The sequence below is a fragment of the Prunus avium genome, chromosome 8 (assembly GCF_965620075.1).
Source record: "Prunus avium chromosome 8, drPruAviu1.hap1.1, whole genome shotgun sequence".
NCBI lineage: Eukaryota > Viridiplantae > Streptophyta > Magnoliopsida > Rosales > Rosaceae > Prunus > Prunus avium.
Genome location: NC_142291.1, coordinates 7,304,805 through 7,328,107, shown reverse-complemented (window position 1 = coordinate 7,328,107; position 23,303 = coordinate 7,304,805). Strand labels below are relative to the sequence as shown.

At 37.5% G+C, this 23,303-nt stretch overlaps 2 protein-coding genes, 2 long non-coding RNA genes and 1 pseudogene across 5 annotated transcripts; 2 read left to right on the top strand and 3 right to left on the bottom strand.

Annotated features, from left to right (window-relative positions):
- Positions 1–126: 126 nt before the first annotated feature.
- Positions 127–2,052, top strand: LOC110746090 (Mitochondrial transcription termination factor family protein). Its single transcript, XM_021946302.2, has one exon. It carries the CDS (start codon positions 315–317, stop codon positions 1,857–1,859), a length of 1,545 nt encoding a protein of 514 aa, XP_021801994.1. The 5' UTR covers positions 127–314; the 3' UTR covers positions 1,860–2,052.
- Positions 2,053–4,900: 2,848 nt separating this feature from the next.
- On the top strand, positions 4,901–5,634 carry LOC110746091 (uncharacterized). The gene is made up of 2 exons (XR_015826167.1): positions 4,901–5,144; positions 5,233–5,634. It is a non-coding gene; the product is annotated as an uncharacterized LOC110746091 (long non-coding RNA).
- On the bottom strand, positions 5,009–5,910 carry LOC148291254 (uncharacterized). The gene is made up of 2 exons (XR_015826166.1): positions 5,505–5,910; positions 5,009–5,412 (listed from the first exon to the last, which is right to left on the bottom strand). It is a non-coding gene; the product is annotated as an uncharacterized LOC148291254 (long non-coding RNA).
- A 1,306-nt stretch (positions 5,911–7,216) lies between these two features.
- Positions 7,217–11,854, bottom strand: LOC110746094 (transducin family protein / WD-40 repeat family protein). 2 transcript variants are annotated; one of them, XM_021946308.2, is made up of 12 exons: positions 11,625–11,854; positions 11,352–11,511; positions 11,204–11,233; positions 11,033–11,074; positions 10,207–10,326; positions 9,879–10,024; positions 9,651–9,798; positions 9,397–9,480; positions 8,564–8,679; positions 8,378–8,436; positions 7,749–7,839; positions 7,217–7,585 (listed from the first exon to the last, which is right to left on the bottom strand). In XM_021946308.2, the coding sequence occupies exons 2-12, from the start codon at positions 11,455–11,457 to the stop codon at positions 7,358–7,360; spliced, it is 1,170 nt and encodes a 389-aa protein (XP_021802000.2). In that variant the 5' UTR covers positions 11,458–11,511; positions 11,625–11,854; the 3' UTR covers positions 7,217–7,357. The 2 variants fall into 2 exon arrangements, with proteins under 2 accessions (XP_021802000.2, XP_021801999.2); XM_021946307.2 differs by having other exon boundaries at positions 11,352–11,476; positions 11,625–11,853.
- An 8,574-nt stretch (positions 11,855–20,428) lies between these two features.
- Positions 20,429–23,019, bottom strand: LOC110774102 (uncharacterized; annotated as a pseudogene).
- Positions 23,020–23,303: the final 284 nt, after the last annotated feature.

Genomic DNA, 23,303 nt, shown 5'->3' with positions numbered 1-23,303 from the left:
GAAAGAGTACCAAGGGTATTACCGGTATTGTGAAAACCATTTTGCAAATCAACCGTCAGATATATCCAACGGCTTCAATAGGTCCAGACGAGAGAAGGGCTTCATATACGAAGCGAAATACTCAGAGCTCTCTAAGCTTCAACGTGCTGAAGCCTGAGACCATGCCTCATCAGGTTGAAGATTGAGAGCAGTACCAACCAACCAAGTAAGCCCCTTTTGTAATACTCCAAAGAATAAAAATAGCTGCAAAACTAAAGACAATTTCTTGATTTATTTCGTGGTTTCAAGCAGTTCTTCTTCTTCCTTCCCTTGAAATGATTAGCTCACTGTTCAGAGCAAGAAAACCCATCACCCAAATCGCCAAAGTAGTTCCCAAAAACCCACAACTTTCACAGAAACTCACTCCAATCCCACAATCAATCCAATCCCACCAAAACCCATGTGCCCAACTGCCCCATAGCCAAAACCCTTCAAGGGTTTTACAGAATTGTTCATTTTCAACACAGTCCTCAAAGTTTCCAGAGTATGAGATGCCCTCTGTCACTTGGGGTGTGGTCCAAGGCCGCAAAGAGAAGCTTGTCTCAAGGGTTATAATATGTGATTATTTAAAGAGCTTGGGCATAGTTCCTGATGAGTTAGAAAACTTAGAGCTACCCTCTACTGTTGACGTCATGAGGGAGAGAGTTGAGTTCCTTCAGAAACTAGGATTGTCCAGCGATGACATTAATGAGTACCCCTTGATGCTCGGATGTAGTGTGAGAAAAAATATGATACCTGTGTTGGCTTACTTGGAGAAAATTGGGATTCCAAGGTCGAAACTTGGTGAGTTTGTTAAAAATTACCCACAAGTATTACATGCTAGTGTGGTTGTTGAGCTTGTGCCGGTTGTTAAGTTCCTTCGCGGGCTTGATGTGGAGAAGGATGATATTGGCTATGTGTTGCAGAAGTATCCTGAGCTTCTCGGGTATAAACTTGAGGGGACAATGAGTACTTCAGTGGCATATCTTGTTAGCATTGGTGTTAATCCTAGGGATATAGGTCCGATGGTCACACAGTATCCTTACTTTTTGGGAATGAGAGTTGGGACTGTGATTAAGCCATTTGTTGATTTTTTGGTTTCCTTAGGCTTGCCAAAAAAGATTTTGGCTAGGATGTTGGAGAAGCGGGCATATTTGCTTGGTTATGATCTTGAGGAGACTGTTAAACCAAATGTGGACTGTTTGATTAGTTTTGGGATCCGGAGGGAAGTGCTTGCTTCGGTTGTTGCTCAATACCCCCAAATTCTTGGGCTGCCTTTAAAGGCCAAAATGTCCTCACAGCAGTATTTCTTTAGTTTGAAGCTTAAGATTGATCCTGAAGGATTTGCACGAGTGATAGAGAAGATGCCGCAGATTGTCAGCCTTCATCAACATGTGATAATGAAGCCAGTTGAGTTCCTTCTTGGAAGGGGAATACCTTCCGAGGATGTTGCCAAGATGATTGTAAAGTGTCCCCAGTTAATTGCATTGCGTGTTGAGCTCATGAAGAATAGCTTTTACTTCTTTAAGAGTGAAATGGGTAGGCCACTGAAAGAGCTTGTGGAATTTCCGGAATACTTCACTTACAGCTTGGAATCCAGGATAAAACCTAGGTACCAGAGGTTGCGAAGCAAGGAGATCAGGTGTTCTTTGAAATGGTTCCTGAACTGTAGTGATCAGAGGTTTGAGGAGAGGTTGCAAGGGGAGTATATTGAAACAGAGACTCCAGGTCCATTATTTTGTATGGGTGGAAAGTTAGAGCTGCCTGGAAATGAAATGGTGTCAGATGAGGACGATGAGAGTGATGACGAAGTACTTTATAGGCGCACTGTTTCACTGTAATGAATTTTGTTGACATCAGTAAAACAAATTTATCTTAAAATGTTATTCACGCTCATCCGTTTCTGTGTATGTTGTTTATGTTGATGTTTTTTATGTTATACATAGCTTGATTTTCTTTTTGTTGGTCATTTATATGCATCTTATGTAGTTCTTAGGATTGCTCAATGCAATGAAAGAAAAACCTGTTTGACCACCTTATTTGGTATTTTTGTTTTAAATTATTTTAATGTTTCTCAGTCCTTTATTGCCATGATATTGGTGTGAAATGTCCAAAAAAGAAAACAAAAAATACGAGTGGGTTACAGATTCATAAAGAAATAGTTATGGTGTTATGCAGCATAACTGGGATAGTAAGTGGAAGTAGTTGGTTCAATCACCTGAAATGACTAGCTTTACATTTGATTGGTCAGATTCGGATGTATAAAATCAACCAGTATTTTTTGCCATCCAACATACTGACTGAGACAGTGCCACTGTCGGGTGTGATGAATTTTGATTGATTCTCATTGGTTATTTAATTTACATTGCATTTTTCTGGTGTGAACAACAGGTTTGCATGAATGTCTAAATTGACTAAAGTTTTTGTCCAAGTAGTGTAGGATCAAGTTTTCTAAGCTAAGTTAGTCATGGCTGGCATATTCATTTTATTTTTATTTTTTCATCCTTTTTGCACCTTGAAGTACTGTTTCAACAACATAGAATGTTAGACCTTGAGCGCAGGTAAATGTGAATCGAGACTGGCAAACTCTCTCTCTCTCTCTCACTCTCTCCCTCTCTCATTTATTTGGGAAAATGCATTACTCTGGGTTCGCTGGCAGCAAAGATGTACTGTCATTACATAGAAGCATGGTGATGTAGTGTAGAGTTCTGTTTGTCTGATAATGCTATCTAAGTGTACATCCCAGGAATGGAGGCATTACAGATAACAGCATAAGAAGCAAGCGTCTTCAGAAATCAAATTTGGAGGTTTCCTTCTTTTTTTTTCTCAGTTAGTATATGTTGATCTTTAGATGTGCCTTTTTCGGTATTTGAAGATTATTTGATTTGGCTTGTGTTGTGAAATACATATAATCATCAGATCATGTGAACTTATTTATCTTTCCCTGCCTAACAAATTTTAGGTAGAGCTAAAGATGTGGTTGGATATGCTCAAGAATTTGATCAATACAGTCCTTCTAGCAACATTGCCTACCTGAGCAATGCTTGTTTCCCTAAGTTATGAAAACAAAAATGCCTGTGTCCTTAAGAAATGTACATATGCAAAATGAAGGCCTGTGGAGATTCTCTTTCTGGTTTCTTAACAAGTTGTTTCCTTCCATCAAGTGAATTACTAATTTAATAGTTGGATTTTTTTTTTTTTTTTTGGAAAAGATTAATAGTTGGAAATGATACAAGATCCAAAACGCTGCCTGAAGCTATCCTACAGGACCAGGAAACACATTATTATTGCTACAGAAATCCACAAATGCTGCAAGAAATCACTCATTCTGCAGTCGTTACAACTTGAAATAAGTAGATCTTGTACAAAAATGCCAGTTATCGCAGATCTGATACAAACTGCTCACTGCCGAAATCACAGCAAAACTTTTTAGCTTTGACATGATATTTTGCAGCATTCTTATCATTTAATAAAGTTTTGCTTCATAAAAATAAAAATAAAAATTTAAAGTTCCATTTATTTCTTAATTCATTCATCATTTGTTCATTCATTGTTTCATTTTTTCAGTAGCAATAAGATTGCCTGTTGTAATTGGCTTGTTGCTCATAATTCCTTATGCTTGAATAAATGGTGAATATTAATTCATATATTTCTATTTGCTTCTCTCTCAGTTTGTTGCCAGTTTCTAGGATGGAATTAGCATATAGTTCTTGTTTGTGAGGCACAAAGCTTTAGTCTGAATAAATAATGGGCAGCTCCATTCAGAGGGATCAGTATATTCTTCAGTTTGTTTTTCGTTTGTTTGAAATGGTTGTAAGGTGTTTTCTCATGGGTCCTTCCTTATATAAGCACCCCCAAATCCATATTACACCCAGGAGATGTGGCTTCGATTCTGAAACTACTCTGCTCTGTATCCTGATCCAAGCATGCTAGGTTTGCGAGTTAACCAGTTAATCACATACATTGCAATTTGCAACAAATTCTGAATGTGTTCTCTGTAATTTTTCAAGTGATTTCCACTCATATCCAGACTCATATGAAAGAACTTACATCCTGAGGAAGTTGTTTTATACAACATAGTACTGACCTGTTACAGAGGAATGTAGTGAACTTTGAAAGAGAAAGAAATTTGGAAATTCATCTGACCTGAGATGAATGTGCTTTTGGATTTGAGGGTGGTGCGAAACAATAGCACATTCTCTATTTTCCTGTTTTTGTGTTGTTAACCAGGTTGATTCGACTTCTTGAAGATTTTAAGCTTTTCATTCTGATTTGTTTCAGTTCATACATAAGTGAAAACTAGGAATTTTCTTCCGTCTTCTCTTATATCATTTCATGTTATGTAGCACTTGTATGCTCTTTATTAGATCACTTGTTAAGTTTACGAACTGGCTGCTCAATGTCATTTGTACATGATGCAAATTTCCGGTTTTAGTAATATAAGTAACTTTAACAAATCTGAATATCTGTAGTTTTAGGCCTGTTTTGACAAGTTCATTTTTCTGAATTGTATTTGTATCTAGTTCTTTGGAATTTATAACTGCTTGTTTGAATACATATACTCTTTATTTTTTTCATCAGATTTTTAAATTCTTGATGATTTAAATTGATTTTGAAGGAAAAAAAAAATTATTTTGTAATTGAGTATACAGGTGTATACAAAATTCTACTTAGGTAACCTCACTATGATACTCACAGCTTAACATGGCAAACAGCCACAAGTATCATATGCTTAATCGAATCGAGTAAACCAACTCCATCATGTCATTGCTTATCTTTTCTGTGCAGATTAGTGATCAGCATTACCTTCAGCAAATGCTCAACCCCAAACTGCCCCAACTGCAGAGAGCCATATGCGTCTGTTGCTCTAATGGGTAATGGAGAATTAAGCACAACGAGTGGAGACTAATACATTTATGATTTAGAAATTTTATGGTGAATATTTTTGTGACCCCCCATTTACTTGTGAAACATGCAGGCAAAAAAGTGCTTAAAGAAATATGGGGCAAATCAGATTTGGCGTGTGCTGTGTGTTCTCTACAAAAACAACTTATCAATGGCATGAGCTGCAGATATATGTGGAATCAAAACAGGGTAAAGCAAACAGAACAAAGGATAGTGAAGAGGCATGCCAACTTTATCATCAACTATTAGTAGGAGTGACTAGGTTTATACATGATCTGATCATATATGCTTTTGCATTATTGGACGCAGGAGGCTATCAACAGGAATATGCGCATTCACAAGTCTTCCAGTCGAAACATGTTGCGTTGTACAGCTGCCAATATTTGGAATGACACAGTGCCTTGCAGTCGTTGGGGTTGCAAGATTTTACTGGTCCTATGCTCATATCAAACTTGTCATAGCACGTTACCTCTCTACAACTCACTCCACCTGCAACGTTTAGTAGTCACATTTATGTATAATTTTTCATATAATTTCCACAGAGTGAGAGAGAGAGAGAGAGAGAGAGAGAGAGAGTCTACCTGCTGAGATGGCAAAGAAAAGCACAAGCATGAAAGAGAGAGCAATGGCTTTCTTCATATTGTGAACAATGGTCTTACAGAAACTTGAAATGAGATTAGATTCTGGTGCTGGTGCTGGTACTGTGCATAATTGAGTACATGATCTACTTATTTATTGGTGAAGGGTTGGCCTTATCAAATAGCTTTTTGAATGAGTTTGGATTGAGAAAAATCAGACGCAGAGACCAATTTTAGATTGGGGTCAACTAATTAGGTTGATAGAAGAATCCATCATTAATTGTTTGTGTGTATTTACAGCCAAAACAGTCTCCTCTGCTCAACTAAGTGCCTTGACTCGCAAGGAATGTCTCAAATCGATCCTATGCGTGACTCATTCTAAATAAGCCCGTAGCTGGCAAGTGATCATGTGGGCATGGTAGCATTTTCATTGTGATTGAGGTAGCATTTTCATTTTTGTCAACACAGATACAATATCGATACGCAAAATAACATGGTTACAAATTAATTTTGTTTACTGTAAATTTAGCACTCAAAGTACTGATGAACTGAAATTCTGAATTCCTCCCTCAACTATATAACTCAACTCCTTTTTCACCGCATTACATGCCTATTAATTAATGGAATTGACCAATTGGACTTGATTTGCTGACGATGTGAAGTGTGATGACGAAATTGGGAAAAATGTAATCTCTAAAATCAATATAACTCTTGCTAAAGAGTAGCATTTTCCTCTCTAAAAACAAGAAAAAAAAAACAGCATTTTCCAATTTAAGCTTATTGTTCTAATTAGTGTTGACAAATCAAGCCCCTTGTCCTTCCATTTTGGCAATTTCGTGTCAGATTCCTTATTCAACAGATGTATGTATATATAACATATTTACAAGTAGAAAGCAAATCTTTCGTTTAAGAGGTTTGACTCTCTCTCTCTCTCTCTCGTGCAACACAGATGGATATTAAATCATTCATAAACATTTCCAAACACAATTCTTTATAACAATGAACAGATGGATATTAAATCATTCACACTTGTATCTTCCTAAATCCAAATCCTGAGCATAGCATTCTTTTTAAAATCAGTTCTGCCATAAAACAAAATTTAAAAAATAAACATAAAATAAAAAAAATAAAAAAACCTTTGTTTTGTTAGTAACCTTTCTGCAATATTGGTCAAGAGCAAGCAAAGCATAAAGATCGCAGTAGCAATCTCGACCATAAAGCCTGGCTTAGATTATGTAATTCATTTACCGATTACCGATTATGACTATGTTTAAGCATCATAGAAACATTTTAAGCCTTCGAATAAAATATTTACTCTTTTTGGAGTGGAAGGTTAAAGTCGACAAGAACTTTCTTGGTCATGTGAAAAACACCAGTGGTGATTCAAATTTGGTTATGGCAGCTTAGCTTAACCAGGCTGAAACATTTTTCATAACCAAGTTACATGCAAAACAACTCCTTGTATCAATTTCTAGAATGTAAAACCAGGAGACGCTTGTTTCGGTGGGGAAAATGTTCTCTTCCTGCGCCAAGTACTAGTACCTCCAAGCAATCAAGCGAGAGACACCGACTGCCAGCAATCAGGCGAGAGGTCACCTGCTACCAAGGGGAGTGGAGTTGTCGAGGTAGGGGCCCGGTTGGAGTTGCTGGGTATTTTTCTTTTTTGAAATTAATTTCATTTGGGGGTAATATGTGAACTTCCACGGAACAAAATGTTAAAGAACAGAGAACAGTAATGTTGAAAATTTTATCAGGAAAGCTTATGTATTGTAATTCATCTCAGATTCTTTGAACACAAGTACTACATAACTCTAAGACCATATTTGTTACAAATATATGAAGTAGGCTATCTTTGCTTACTTATATTCTGCAATCCCAAAAACTCGGGCAGTTCCATCGGTAGATACTGAAACAAGAAACTCTTGGTTGGCAGAAACAGAGAGAGACTGAATAGATTCACTGTGCCCATTGAATGTTCTTACACAATCACCTGAGAGACTATCCCACAGTCGAACCTTCCCATCCCCGCAACCCGTTGCTAGGTACCTCGATCCACCAAGCCATGTCAAGCATGTCACTCCATCCTGCACAAAAGTAAGATTTGTTCCATTAGACACTTGCAGAGATTTAAAATCCTCAAGTATGATCAGCCAACACTAACACTGGCTAGAAGCAAACAAGCTGGTAACTAGTTAAAATATTGCAAAAACAAGGATTTATTATATACAAGAAGAAACTCCAACAGACCTCATGGTCACAAGTGGAGCGGGCCAACGAATGCTGCAAATCCCAGATGATTAGCTTGTTATCCATACCTCCTATTGCAGCCCATGGGGAGCTGCCATACACAATTTAACAAATGAGTATAGTGGAAGTATACTACATGAAATAAGAGCCGGATTGATTGCAAAGATACCAAGAATACATAGAGTTTCCCTGCGCATGCTTCTTCTTTAGGAGGAAGACAAAACAATGAAGGTGAGACACACAACAAGGAATAACTTTTTACCACTCCAAAATTGCAGAATTCTTGCATCATCTCAGAATTTTATCTCATCCCATCCCCTATTAAAAAGTGATTAATGAAGAAACATGCATAAAATGATGTCTAAACCCGGCAGTTATAGCAAGAATCACTCAAATTAATCACATGTGGCGATAAACAGTCACGGTCAAAGGGATTAGAGACATCAGGTTCTTTTTTGGTTACAATTAGGCACATTGATTTCACAAACAAAAAATGATAATTATTTAAATGAAAAAGGTTGTCTAGAATGGGTCATGATCAAAGGAGCCTGACAGGATTTTGAGTTTAAATAAATGAAATGCATGATAACAACAGTTCACAAAAGAAAGAGAGAGAGGCTTGAATGTACCTTGGTGCAAGCTCGATACATTCGACAGAATCTGAATGTGAAGGCAGGGAACTAACAACCTGTTAATAGGAAAAAAAAATTATACTAAAAGCCTGATAATTTTAGATGTGAAACCAACCAGGGAACTAAACAACTAACCAATGATACCCTTCCCGTTGTATTGAATGTAACAAAAGCACATCATACCTTTCCAGTTACTATGTTGACAACATGGATAGAACCATCTTCACAACCAGTAACAGCTAGAGTTGAATCAGAGCTTATTGCCAAGCATGTCAATCCTGCAGTATGGTACGGGTGACCTAGAAGACAAAACGAGTCAAAATTGAGAAGCAAAAACCCAAAAATTACCATAATCTACTTCAAGTTTCTTTTGAAAATAGACAGAACTGCTCGATTTCAGAGACAACAGTTCAGTCTTTCACTTCCTGTTAATAGACCAACTTTGAGTAAGATAAAAATGGTACAAATAGGTGCTAGCACCATGATAGGAGAACGTACTTTCAATAAATTATGATAATCAACTGATAGAACTAGAAGACGAAAACATAGAATTTGAAAAAAAAAATCATCATCATCATAGATAATCAAATTCAGCAGAGGGGTGGAATCCTTCCTCCCATGTTTCAGTATCAACACCTCATCAAAAATAAAATTTCAGTCGATCTATTGGGTATATACGTCAAAATTTCAGTGTCTGACTATTGTGGAACCTAATGTCTATTTCTTCTCTGCTGTCATATATACGGTTTTCGCACCGTAAGCTTCTTAATGAAGGTAAATGTTACACCATCAATTGGTCAGAGGTAAAGTAAGCAAAGAGATCAAGCATCTTCACACCATCCTAATGGTTTTTAAAAGGTAAACATTACTTCTAGCCCCAAATAATCAGCGAAATAAATCATATGATGATTTGGATTTAAGGTTATACAACCTTTTCTATATTGCTTTTTGCTCCAAAACTTCAACTAACTTGGAAGATGAACATAGGAAATTTATATGACAATTCGAACAGTTACCTTGTACCACATGAATGTTTTCGCCGCTTTTTGGATTCCATATTCTCAAAGTTGCATCAGCAGAACCAGTGCATATTATTTTACCTTAAGAAACCAGCAAAAGACATGAGAAAATTAAATCAATAGTGGCATTAAAAAAAACAAAAATCTTTTCAAATCAGTTTAAATAAATGAAATGCATGATAACAACAGTTTACAAAAAAAAGAGAGGATGGGAGAGAGACAGACAGAAGCACCGAGATGAAGAAAGTTACCATCGGGGGTAAAATCACCACAACTCACGCTACTACCATGGCCTGAAAACGAATTAAGATAGGAACCTTTGTCAGCATTCCACATCCAAGCCATGGAGTCCTCTGTACCAGCCAGGACCAGATGCCCCCTAGGATGCCACCTGACCCACTGAGAAGTCACATAATCCAAATTAAATCCTTGATAAACTACAGTAGAATGGCAGTAAAAATACAGCTTAAAAGTTTTACCTCAATGCCCCCCCCAGGACCTTCAAGGGTGCATTTCAGATTTCCTGATGTGATATCCCAAATTTGAATAATTCCATCCAAGCTTCCGGATGCAAGCAATTGTCCATCAGTACTAAATGCTAAACTAGAAACAGAATCCTTATGACCTGCAGAGTAGTGTTCAAGAAGTTAAATTGGAGAAAAGTGTGCATTAAATCTAATAAATCCGTAGTTCAGTAATTTTGGAGCAAGGGATCTAAGGTAAAATTGGGCTCAGACAAAAGCACTAAAGTGAATAATTATGGACAACAAAGTACGTAAAGTATGTGGCTGTTCTCTCGTCACCAACCTTGGAGCTCAAACGCCCAATCTCCTTGTCCAATTTTCCAAAGAAACCCTCTGTCATCTCCACCCCCAGTTGCAACTAATGTAGGATCTGTTGGGCTGCAGACAACCGTGTAAAGCTCACCTGTTCCAGAAAGGGAAGGAAAAATAGTTGAAACCCTAAATTTTTAAGTAATACAAGTCATGGCATAGGCCTAGCTCAGCAGAAAAGCATCAACCTGAAGCCAAAGCTATTTTGCACTCCAATTCTATAATACAATCAAAGATAATCAGTGTATGTGCATATGACAGATAAAGTAACAATAAAAGGTCATATAGATTTCATTTCCTAACCTAAATACAAGCAAGCAACTGTCAAGAACTCCATTGAGCGACATACCAATCTACAGTTTCAAATCAATGGGGCTAGAGAGTGAAATAAAAGTTAAGATTCTGGAAAGTCGCTTCAGTATAAGATACTGGAAATCCCTCTAACATAGTAAGTTTGTAATAATACAAGAACAAAGAATATTTCCTCTAATGCTCTAGCTATTTTGCATCTAGCGTTATGGCGCCAACATATAATACAATAGGCACAAATGTACAGGAGATGTTTATTTTCCATAGGTAAAATTGCTATTTAAAGAACGTATAAGGTACAGCCACCATATGCATATAGTGCTTAGAGTAACAATTTGAATTTTGGAAATAACAAATTTCCAAATGTAATTTTCATTTTGAATAACTCGTAGCAAAGCTTATTGACGATTAAGAATACATAATGTGCGGGTAACAGGTGAAATGCATAAATAATAAATAAATAAAATTAAAAAAGCAAGGGAATCACTTACCAGTATGACCAGTGAATATGTGCATGGAGTCATCAGGCTCATCTGAAACCACCATAAAGCATAATACCATACCAATCAATCGAATTAATTCAAGGGGAAGGGAAAACAAAACCCATATCATAAATAATGAAAAAAGTTTCAAAGATGATGGGTTCTAGTGAAGTAGCATACCAATAATTTCATCATCTGCATCAGGAAGATCTGCAGTCCACACCAAATGACCAAGAAATTAATAAAACCTTCATATATTCTATGCATAATAGAGAGAGAGAGAGAGAGAGAGAGAGAGAGAGAGAGAGAGAGAGAGTCGACTAAGGACCTTCATCATCGACATCGACTTCGCCAATAATGTCAGCTTCATCAAGATAAACCTCGCCCTGGTCATCTTCTTCTTCTTCATGAAAATCCTGAACTGGATTGGTCATCTTCTCTCTATTGTGGTCTCTAACACACAGAGAGGTTTAATGAGGGTTGAGTTCCTTCGAAAAGTAGCCATTGAAGTATCTTAGAAATCTAACCCAGTAAAACTATACGTATCATTCTTTCTTCTTTTTTTTTCTAAATTTCCAGCAGGTAACAGTAAGCTTCTTACCGTTCAAAGTCCTGGCACTGTTCTTGGTTCCCTGTCCTCTACAAGGGGCTTTGACGTAGCAGCAGGAGCAGGAGGAGAAGGAGAAAGGGATTGGGTGCGGGTGGGTGTCAAGGGGTTTTGGTGGGAGCGGGCGGCAGCGAGTGTTGCTGGGTAGGTTGTGTTGTGTTGTGTGTGTGGGTTGAGCGGTGACGGGGAGGTTGTGTGGAGAGTGAGTTCTTAGGTTAGTTAGTTTATTTATTTATTAACTTTTAGAATATTTATACATTTTTCTGATAGTTTTTTATTTATAACGTTTTTTAGGGGGTTTTTTTTTTTTATAACTTTTATAATATTTATGGGGAGGTTGTGGGAAGAGTGAGTTCTTACCAATATCATTTTTTTCTATCAATTAATTTTTTCATTTCAATCTTCTTACAATTCTCTATTTGGTCATATCATTAAAGTTTGTCAATTTTATCGTTAACTTGAGGAATTTTACCGTTAACTTGAGGGGTAAACTTGTACATATGAACTAAAATATTAAAAAAGTACTCCCATCACTCACCAGTCACTAGGTGTCATCATTTGGCATGCGGCCCCCATAGGCCGAAGTGGGTAGTCCGAAACCCGATGAGTCAAAACTTGGCCCGACATGATGCTTAGGCCTGCTCACCCAGCCCGTTTTAGGGTTGGATAGGACTTAAACTTAGGTTTTGAAACCTCTGGCCCGCCCTCGGCCTGACAAGGCCCACCCATGGCTCGGCCCGAGTAGGCCTGCCCATTTGCCTTGTTTTGTTTTTTATATTGCCTTATTTCAAGAATGATATGTAGTCAAATTTTGATGCACAATAATATAGATTAGTACACATCTACTTGAAAAACTATTTTCTCTCAAATTTGACTAAGTATGAAAAATGGACTTTTGAAATACTAATGTTTTCAATGATATTTTTGGCGGCTTATATTCCTTACATCTTAAATAAGCAAACACAATTGTATGATATTTTAGTATAAAATATACATTGACTTATTGAAGTATCAATATTGGTATAAATTGTCTCTTATACTAAAATTGGATTTTCATATTTTGATTTGATGGGAATTTAATTTTCTGGTATTTTTAATTGAATCCAAAAGGGGATACTTCCTTATTTACATTGTAAACTTAAGTAAGGGCCAGTTTGGGATTGATGTGCCGTGAAAATAATAGCTAGTAGATTTCCTGTGAGAGAAAGCAGTTTGGCGTTTGTTAAACTTTTTGTTAAAAGGGTTGTTGGTACAATAATCAGTTTCTAATTGTTTTGTAATTTATTTATTTTTATTTTTTTGTGAAAGTGCTATGGGCTGTGTATAATGGCTAGAAAGGGCATTATGTTGAAATAGCTTTTCTGTTCAAGTGTTTAATAAAAGGGAAAGCACTTTATATATTTATTTATTTATTTATTTGTATTAAATATGTTTCCATCACCCCCTAAAAATTATTTTAATTATAAAATAAATAAAGTATTATGTTGAAAATTATATATTTGTATCCAAATGCTCTAAACAAATGTTTCAAGTTAAATCCAATATTCAATTAAAAATAAATATTTTGTCACTAATATGGTCATAACAAAAATTAAACTAGTCATAAACAAGCAATCATATACATTTCTAAGTTGATGAACTCATTAAACTTGAAGTTATATGATTTCTCAATGCCTCCATTTCTTGTGCTATAGGACCATCTTCTTGTTGTACATCAATGCTGACAATTTTCAAGATCCACTTGCAACATTTTCAGTTGTGGTGAAATAAACATAATATGCCTCTTACCTAAGTCTTGTGGCTTTTCAGGAGTGTGCTTCAATTGATTCAACAAGAAAAAATAAAAGGAAGAATAGAAGAGATTCAAGAGAAGGAGAACTTTGTGAAAGAGATGGCGTGAAGAAGCAAAGGGATGTGAAGGAGAAGATGCACGATGAGAAGAGATTGCGTGAAAATAGATTGGGTTATTTTCGGAAGTTTGTAAACGTCATTAAACCTAGCACCTCTTCGAAACTGATTCCAACATAATCAGAAAATGAAAGCATCTCCAATTCCCTTATAGCTTTCTCTCACAACATAGTTTATCAAACTGGCTGGGCTTCCCAATTTTTTTTTAAAATAACTTATTACCCCAAATAAGCAATACTAAACGGGCACTAAATGGAGTAATATAAAAATAAATTAAAGTAAAAAGACAAGACATTTACTTAAATTTTTGGAATGGAAATAAGGTAAGGCAAAAACAAAAAAGGCAATGGGCGGGCTCGGGCCGATCCCTTTCAAACCTTGGTCCGACCCAGCTCGCCCCAAAAATAAAAAAGCCCGACAAGGTCCGACATAAGCCCAAAAATTTAAGGCCGACTTGGCCCGATGACGAACCCTACCACTCACCACCACCACTCCAATCCCAACCCCACCTAACTCATATTGGGCATCTGACGAGTGCACTAACGAGCAAACCATTATGGGCATCTCTTTAGGGCATTGACAAATAAAAATTGGGCATCTATGTCTTATGTTTGTCTCTTCCTCCCCCAAATCTGAACCCACCCCCATCAACTTAACCTACATTTTGTGCATTAAAATGAATTAAAATACAATAAATAGCAATAATGAATGACGGGATAATTAAGGAATGGAATCTAGGTTGTGCCTATGGCATGGTGAGAAACAGAATCTTGCTAAGGTTAGATTGAGTCCCAATTGGACCAAAGGCATCATCATCTTGTTACTTTTGCACTATCATTGTTCAAATGGTCGCAACAAAGAAGCTTCCTATGTTCATTCTCAAAGGACCCAACTTAATGAAAGTAAAAGTCCCCATTAGAGTTCATTATTCATGGATGTTTCCTTCTAAGGAGCTCAATTTTGAATTGGGTGCATAATTCTGATTGTAAGAATGGTAAGAACTTTGGGAACAACTTTCCTTCACCAAAAGCTCCAATCCTTGCTTTCACCATAGACAGAGAGGGCCTTGATGCATCAAAGTCCACAGCTTTGCTATTTCGCTTCCCAAATTCCACTTGTGATGCTTTTTCTTGGAGGGTTAGCCTTGCCCAGCTTTCTTTTGCTAACTCCATCATCGGTTTTTCTGTGATTGTGATTAATCATTCTCCTCATCATTCCATGACATTGCCCTCTTCATGTTGGAACAATAATTGGGTCTGCTACCTCCTACTTAGGTTTCTAAGTCTATGGAATATTTTTTTATTAATATTTTAATCGAAGAGCTAACTCAAAACATTGGGTGAATAACATGATAAACCATGTACAAAAATAAACCCAACAAACTTCCCAAACTTATCTTTTGCTAGTCCTCAAGCAAAACAAAACTTAAAACAATCTTTCCAAACATTTTCTGAGGAGAGGGCGACTGATGCACATGACTTAAAAGTTTTCACAATAAAAATTCAATTTTTAGACATCATTCACAAGGCGGGAAAGCTCAAAACACAACATGCTCAAGGTGTAGTAGTGTGATAGCCAATTGCAACTCATTCCCCAATCTAAGTTTCCTCACAACTTCGAAAATCAAACCAAACACAAAGTCAACTTCAAATTTCACAAAGTTGTACTCTCATGAATGAATCACTTAAAAGAGGGTTAAAATGCATCACTCCATTATAAACATGAGAATAGAGTTAACCCATAAAGGACTTAACTAGCAATAATAAAATGAAGAACATGCATAAATATGATCTCAAGAATGATGCCAAACACTTAAAAATAGAAAGATAAGAACAATTCAACCATATGATATTTAGGATCCATTTAGGTGTTTAGCATAGATTGTAATGGGGCCAATGGTGTAAGGTGAGTAAGAAATGAAATGTATGGATAATACAAAGTCCAAGGAACTCCCAAACCTTAGCCGCTCTCTCCCTCAATGAGTCCCAAAGGAAAATTCCATAGAGGGGGGAGGAGGAAGAAGTGTCATTGCCCCTCCTCCCCTTTCTCTCTTCTCGTCGTTTCTTTTTAGGTTAGTGAATAAGTCCACTGGGGCGTTTTAAATAAAAAGCCCCTTATGGTAGTTTCTTCTAAGTCATGGTTAGATTGAAGTTCCCCATTACCCCTTTTAGTCTATGTTCTCAATCAAATCCCACACCCAAAACCCGCTCCCTAATGCCACTCATGTTCTTTAAATTTGATTCTACATCGTCTTTGATGGAGGTTGCTGCAAATCACCCAATTGTTATTTAGCAAAGTTGTTGTTTTCGTTTATTTGTTCGCTCTTATGCGCATGTAGATCACTAGAAATCATATTTTCCCCATATATGTTATGGATGCGGTGGTGGGTGTGGCCACGACGACACTTTTTTATGTGGCGGTGATAGGGTTCGTTTAGGCTCATTGGTTGATTTAGGGTTTTGGTTATGTTGAGTTTGTGGGCTTTGTTTGGGCTTATGGCAAATTGTGGTGATGTGGACTAGTAGTTTTAGTGCAACTTTTGTCCGCTTTAGTTTTGCTTTTAGTATGTTAGTTTGTTGTCCTCTTGGGATTGGTATTTTAAATATCTTATTGATGTCTTTGACTGTACCGTTGAAGTTTATCTAATGAAGTTTATATTTGATAAAAAAAAAAATTATCCCAGGAACTCAAAGAGCATATAGGAACAAATCACAAGACTTAGAATCATCAAGCTTAGGTTTTTTTTTTTTCTATGATCAAGTAGACCATAAAGCCTTACACCTCATTTATATTGATTCACACTCCTTTTGTCCAATTGAACAACCACCAATTTACTTTTAGGGCCAATAAAGAAAACTCAAATATGAAATTTCAATGAAACAACAACTAACCACAACGTTACTCTTTTCTTTCACAAATTGAATGAATTTTCTCATTTTTTTTAAAAATCTTTTTTATTTACACAATATGTAACACCGCTTCCCAAACTTAGCATGAAAAACACATCCAAATTAACGCTCATGAGTTCCCTAGAAATGTAAATTATTGTTTTTCAGGCTAAGGTGAGGAAATATAATTGGTAAATTGAAAGAAAAGGCTTACATGTATGCTCAAAGTGGTTAACAAGGGAAAATCATGTTTAAGCATGTACAAGGTTTAACTTGAAAAGGCACAAATGATCCAAAAAGGGACTTAATATCATTTCCTAGATATCATGTAATCAAATTGCATAAGAGTGATTGATTTTTAAGTGCACAAGTAAATCAATGAATAATGAGATCAAACAACAACTTAGATGACAAGAAAATAAGAGTATGTGCATAACACTCATGAATTGAAGCACAAGGCTCAAAAGCTCACACTATATGGTTATACAAGTTTAATTCATGCTTGATACAATCCTTTGGATCATACGAATCCTTCAATTGGAGAATTATGCACCACATGGCAAGTGCATAAAAGGTTTCAAACATATCATGCTAGAACGATGCCATTAACACTATAGCCATTAGTTGACGATTTGGAAAGTGTCAGCAATACCAGTGTTAGGAAAGGGTATTGTGATTCATGACACTTATTATTCGTCAAGGAATAATATTTCTCAACACATAAAATCCATCACGGATCATTTAAAAACCGTCAGATAGTACTTTTTTTGTTGCTTCGTAAGTATCAACAAATATATTTTTTGACATTTAAGTGACGATTTTTAGCCATTAAGAAAAATATAACTTATATATATTATACAAGTCTTGCAAAAAAATTTTGAAGAGCAATGCATCAAAGATTTTGCTTAAAGATCCTACCAAAATTTTGGCAGCATGTACCTTGTTTTTAAGGCTATCCAACCTATCAGAAAATTTCAAGCAATTCACAAGAACGAATTTTGCCAACCGAGCAATATATATATAAGACATGCGGATTACAACATGCCTCAAGCATTCAAAAATTAATACAAGTTTCAGCGGTTCAGTATTACATTACAAAGGCATAACGACATAGTCGTTAGAGTATCCGAAAAATATACAGCCATAGCAAAAAATAAAGCTACACATGCTAAAGATTAGTACATCCTATGGTTCGAGAGAGATGGAAACTACGCGCCAAGCCAATTGACCCCAAGCCAAAGAAAACAACTTGTAAAATAAAATAAGGGCATGTGTCAAGACCAAATGGTGCTAGAAGAGGTAGCCCAACAATAAAGGAAACGAGATGACGACGAGAAGAAAGACAAAGAAATGGAAAATCAGAAGTATTACGTACCAAGAAATTATGAATAATGTCCAAAGAGAACGGAGGAAGCCTTAAGAGATGACCTGGCTGCTGCCTCCGCCACGCATTTAGCATTATCGACAGAAACGCCTTTAGCAAAAAGAAGGGCAGGCAATTCCCGGCGCTTGTCCTCCAATTCCCATTGCTTAAGGTGCAGCACGTCGGCTTCAGTTTTCACCTTGTCAAAGCTAGTCAATGATCTCATGCTATGGATGGCCCGTGCTCCAACCACAGCGCATGCTAGGTTCCTCACTAAGTTAAGAAGAAAATCCACATGAAACCCCAGAGTCATGGCCTCACAGATTGCATCCCGCCAACAAAGGAGCATGTGATCTGTGATATCCATAAGCTGCATGGTGTCCATCCCATGAAGTACCAAGCCAAGAGCTCGGAAGGCAACACTCCTGGAGAAAGAGGAGCTGATACCCGTAGCCTCCATGAAGCCTCCATACCTATCCATGAATTTTCTCAAAACTTCAACCGTTTTCGGATATACAAAAGCACCTTGGAACGTTGCATAGCCATCAAATCTATAACAAAGTGGAAGCAGCTTGTCGATAGATCGAAGAATTTTGACACCACCATCGAAGAATTTTGACACCATCATTGAAGAAGGCTTTGAACGCAATGAAAGAATTTTCCCAATCCTGCCAGCACAAGCTTTTCTCTAATAAATGCCCCACAGGAGCACCCTCGGTAGAAGCATTACCAAGTTAACAACCGCCGTCAATAATCTCACTACGGGGTGGCATTGTTGGAAGATGCAGAACAGTGTCTGCACCCGCATCGGATGTCCCAAGAAGAGGAGGAGTAGGAAGTGTATCCTCCACACCTTGTGAAGCACTCTCAATCTAAGAAGAAAAAAATCGCAGCGAGGGAAACAAATCAAAATGACAGAACGCACGAGACAAGGCGAAACTGAAAGACAGAAGGTGGAAAGCAAGCAATAGATACCTCACCAGCAACCTACGTGGTGTCAGTAATAGCAGTAGGAAGGCTAGGTACAGCCTCTGGTGAACTGCCTGCCGTGTCCTCAACGGTAGGGACAACCTGCAGAAGAAAAGCGGAGCATGAGTTGTGAGTTAAAATAAGCAGCATGCAACACATATATACAAATAAAACAAGTAGGGAAAGTATCAGACACCGGTTCAACATTAACGTGTCGCTCATGGTCGCTAGCAAATCCGAGAGGCATATCTGAATCATCTGCCCCCTCCGAACGAGTGTCGGGATCCATGTATGCACCTTCATCATGGCTGTAATATTGATCGTCATCAAGGTCCTCGTCCATGCCACCTGCACCGCGAACGCTCTCTCGTTCGTGGGTGCTAGTTTCGGTCTCTACGGCATCGCCTTCGTCACTTCCATCATCATCATCAACTGTCACCACTACCTTGGGTCCCGAGCTTTCACCTTTGCCTCTGCGGGTATCAGCAAACCTTGTTTGAAGTATGCTCATGCTCCGGTGCTTCGGGATCGCTGGGGTTGCCTTGCCTTTGCCTTTGATCTGGGGAGTACCTGTAAAAAAAAAAAAAAAAAAAGGAAACGAATTCAAAATGAGTAAAGGAAAAGGGTGGAAACAACATGGGCATGAGTTACGGATATGCGACAATTGTTTGTACTCACTGTGAGAAGGCAAAGCTTCAGGCACCTCGCCGACATGCTTGCTGCCGCCAGAAGTCACAGGTTGCTGATGCGGTAAGGGCTCCGAGAGAGCATTCCCTTTGGTACTAGGGGGACCACTTGCTGCTACCTTGGGAATGAACTTCTTTGTTTCCTTAACAGCTTGCTTTTTCTTCTCAACACTACAACTCTTCTCATGCTTTCGCTTTCCACGTACAACGCTCCTCCCGGCACCATGAGCGCCCGGTTTCTCCAGCTTCTATTTCAATTTGGAGAAGTCACCCATAATTTCGCCACTCTTGGAAGTGAAAGGCAAATTTTGCTTCTCGCTCAAAGAAATGGCTTTCTCTTCCGATACTAAACGAGCATGACGAACTGTGGTGGGAGGCAGTCTATCACAATGAGAAGCATGGAATCGACTGAACGAGGCGAAGCAACGATTCCAATAAGCTTAGTAAGCCTTCGAGAAGCCACCAACTCGTTCCCTGTTAGAGAGAGAGAGAGAGAGAGAGAGAGAGAGAGAGAGAGAGAGAGAGAGAGAGAGAGAGAGAGAGAGAGACACTTATTATATTAGGTCTGATCGTAGCCGTTAGATTCATTTAATGACTATCAATTAATTATCAATTAATTATAAAAATATATTTGTATTATTAATTAAAAATTATTTGCGGTTTTCGGTAATCGCAAACTTGGTATTTTCCAAACCGCCACCCCAACTGCAATTGCGGGTCCATTCCTCAAACTGCAAATTGCGGTCTGTTTTTCCACTTGTTCGGTTCAAATGCGGTAATATCTCGGTTGGTTTTTGCGATTTTGCAATTTTGCAATCTAAAATGCCACCCCTAGTCCTCAATGTTTAAAACTTAGGAACACGTAATGACAGCGGCGGACCCAGGAATTTTTCAACGGAGGTGCAATTTTTAAAAGCTAAGAGCTCCAAAAAAAAAAAAAAAAAACTAAACATCCTTATCATTTAAACAATACTAATGTTATTCATAATTAATTAAAAATATAACATTACAATTAACCTACAATTGTTGCCGACGTGATTTCATATCATGAAAACGTCGCATTATATTTTCATTACTAATACAAGAAAAAACATCTTTCTCAATGTAAACAACCAAGCTATCACTCAACCATTGATTCCCCATTTTGTTACGCAATGGTGTTTTCACAATATTCATAGCTGAAAAAGCTCTCTCAACCGAAGCAGTTGCAACAGGTAAAACTAAAGCCAATGTAACAAGTAAATACACATAGTTGTATATTCTACTCCTTCCTGTATTCACCAATTTTTTGGCCAGATCAGTAATTCCGTTCAATGATGAAAACTCTGTGCTGCTCTGCATATCAACAATATAAAGCCCAAGTTGATCTTCAAGCTTCATGAGGTCTCAGTCATTAAATTCTTGTGGGTAAAATTTAGCAAAACGAAGTATTTTTTGTTTGTCAAAAGCTGCAAAATTATAAGCTGGACTCAAACATGCCATACAAATGAGCAATTCAGTATTTACCTCTGTAAAGCGATTATTCAATTCCACTAGTTGCTTATCAATGATAGTAAGAAATAGATCCACACGATAATAATGGTGGTTTGTGATTTTCTGAGCTTTACGTCGTGATCTCCCTTGTGGTACAAATAAATCATCCATGTTAGGAACGTCAATATCATTGTTGCCACAAAATCTTGATACTTCGCCAAGCAAATCATTAAAGTCATCATCCCTCACGGATTGTAGCTTTTGCTTACATCTTTGGACCAACATCACGCATTCACAATATCTTGATCTTTCTTTTGTAATGCCTTTGACAAATCATTTGTGACTCCCAATATAAATCTCATCAAATATAGGTGAAACACAAAGTCAATAGTTTGTATTTCTTTTAACAACCTATTTGCTTCACCTAAATTATCTTGGTTGACATCATCAACAATCCATTCAAGCACCTTCACCACGGGATGAAACATAGTATTAATACTAAGTAAAGTATCATAATGTGAGTTCCAACGTGTATCACAAGGACGTTTGAGAGTAGTCTCTTGATTTAATCCTTGCCCCGTTTCAAGATCATCAATTTCAAGAGCTTTCATAATATCTTTTTGTTGTTGCTCTCTAAGTGCATCACGACGCTTACACGATGCTCCAATAATATTAACGACACTACTAGCCGTTGCGAAGAAAGTAGCAATGTTTTCATTTCCCTTTGCCACGGCTACAAGAGCTAGTTGAAGTTGATGTGCAAAACAATGGACATAATATGCTTGAGGATATTCTCTCAAAATCTGTGTTTTAAGACCATTGAGCTCACCTCTCATATTACTAGCACCATCATACCCCTGTCCTCGTAGCCTGGACATACTCAAATTTGTTGAAGAAATCAACTGCTCAATTGCTTCTTTCAATTTGCTACTAGTCGTATCAGAGACATATTGGACACCCACAAACCTTTCAATTACTTGCCCTCTTTTGTTCACATAACGCAACACCACCGCCATTTGCTCTCTTATTGAAACATCACGTGATTCATCTACCAATATAGAAAAGAATGCATCGTCCATATCACTAATAATTGCATCAATGGTTTCAACGGCACAAGAATTGACAAGCTCTTTTTGAATTTTAGGAGCAATATACTTGAGATTCCTTGGAGCGTTCTCAAACACAACGGCACGAACTTTCTCATCATGATCGGCAAGAAATTGCAAAAGCTCCACATAATTACCCTTATTGCTAGATGTTTCGCTTTCATCATGGCCACGAAAAGGAAGACCTTGTCGCAATAAATATCTAGTGCAATCAAGTGCGGCGGTTAATAGAATGCGATAATTAATACGAGCTTGGTCTGTCTGCTTGATCACAATGGTTTCAACGTGTTGCTTCTGATTCATTAAATACGTACAATGTTGTGTAGCTTTATTGTGAAGACTTCCAACTTGTCCCACATGGTCCCTAAAATTCTCGGGTCCCTTCCTCCAATTTTTAAACCCTTTCTCAGTGAAAACATCGCTTCCAGTCTTTCCTTGTTTATCAAAGTCGCATTTAAAAAGATAACAATGAAGACAAAATGCAGCATCTTTTTCTTTACTGTACTCCAACCAAACAAATGAATCAAACCATTTGACAAGAAAACGTCGATTACTCTCCCCCATAAGTGTTTGAGGCATGTCATTTTGGCTTTTAGGCCGACAAGGACCCCTTTGTAGATAGGCTCTTCGGATTTGTTCTCGAAAATTGGGATTATAATAAGTCATTGGAGGTCTAAGTCCAGGGTCTGCAGGAAGATTAACCAATATTTCATCCAACTCAATGACCTCCGATCGTTTTGGACTACCCGAATTATTCAAGGGAGGATGTGAACTAGGCGGATTATTTGAACTAGCCGGATTATTTGAAGGAGGGTTGGAACTAGCCGGATTATTTGAAGAAGGGTTGGAACTAGACGGATTATTTGAAGGAGGATTTGAACTACCCAGAATATTTGAAGGAGGGTTGGAACTAGACGGATTATTTGAAGGAGGATTTGAACTACCCGGATTATTTGAAGGAGGATTTAAACACTTTCTCTTAAAGTACCGTTCCATAACTGTACAATTAAAACAAAGTAAGGTTTTGATGAATTTGGGTGATGTTAAGTTGGTCTTTTATAAAGAGAATTCCCAATCCCATTTAAATAAGGAATTTCCAAAACCCAATTGAATAAAGAGAACTCCCAATTAAAATAGGAATTATAGAAGCCCAATTAAAACCTAATTAACTTAGGAATTATAGAACCAATTTGAAAAGCCCACGAAAATGGCCCAGCAACTTCCCTGTTTTTAACTTTCTGTTTTTTTTTTTAAAACCCTGGTCCAAAACGACGTCGTTT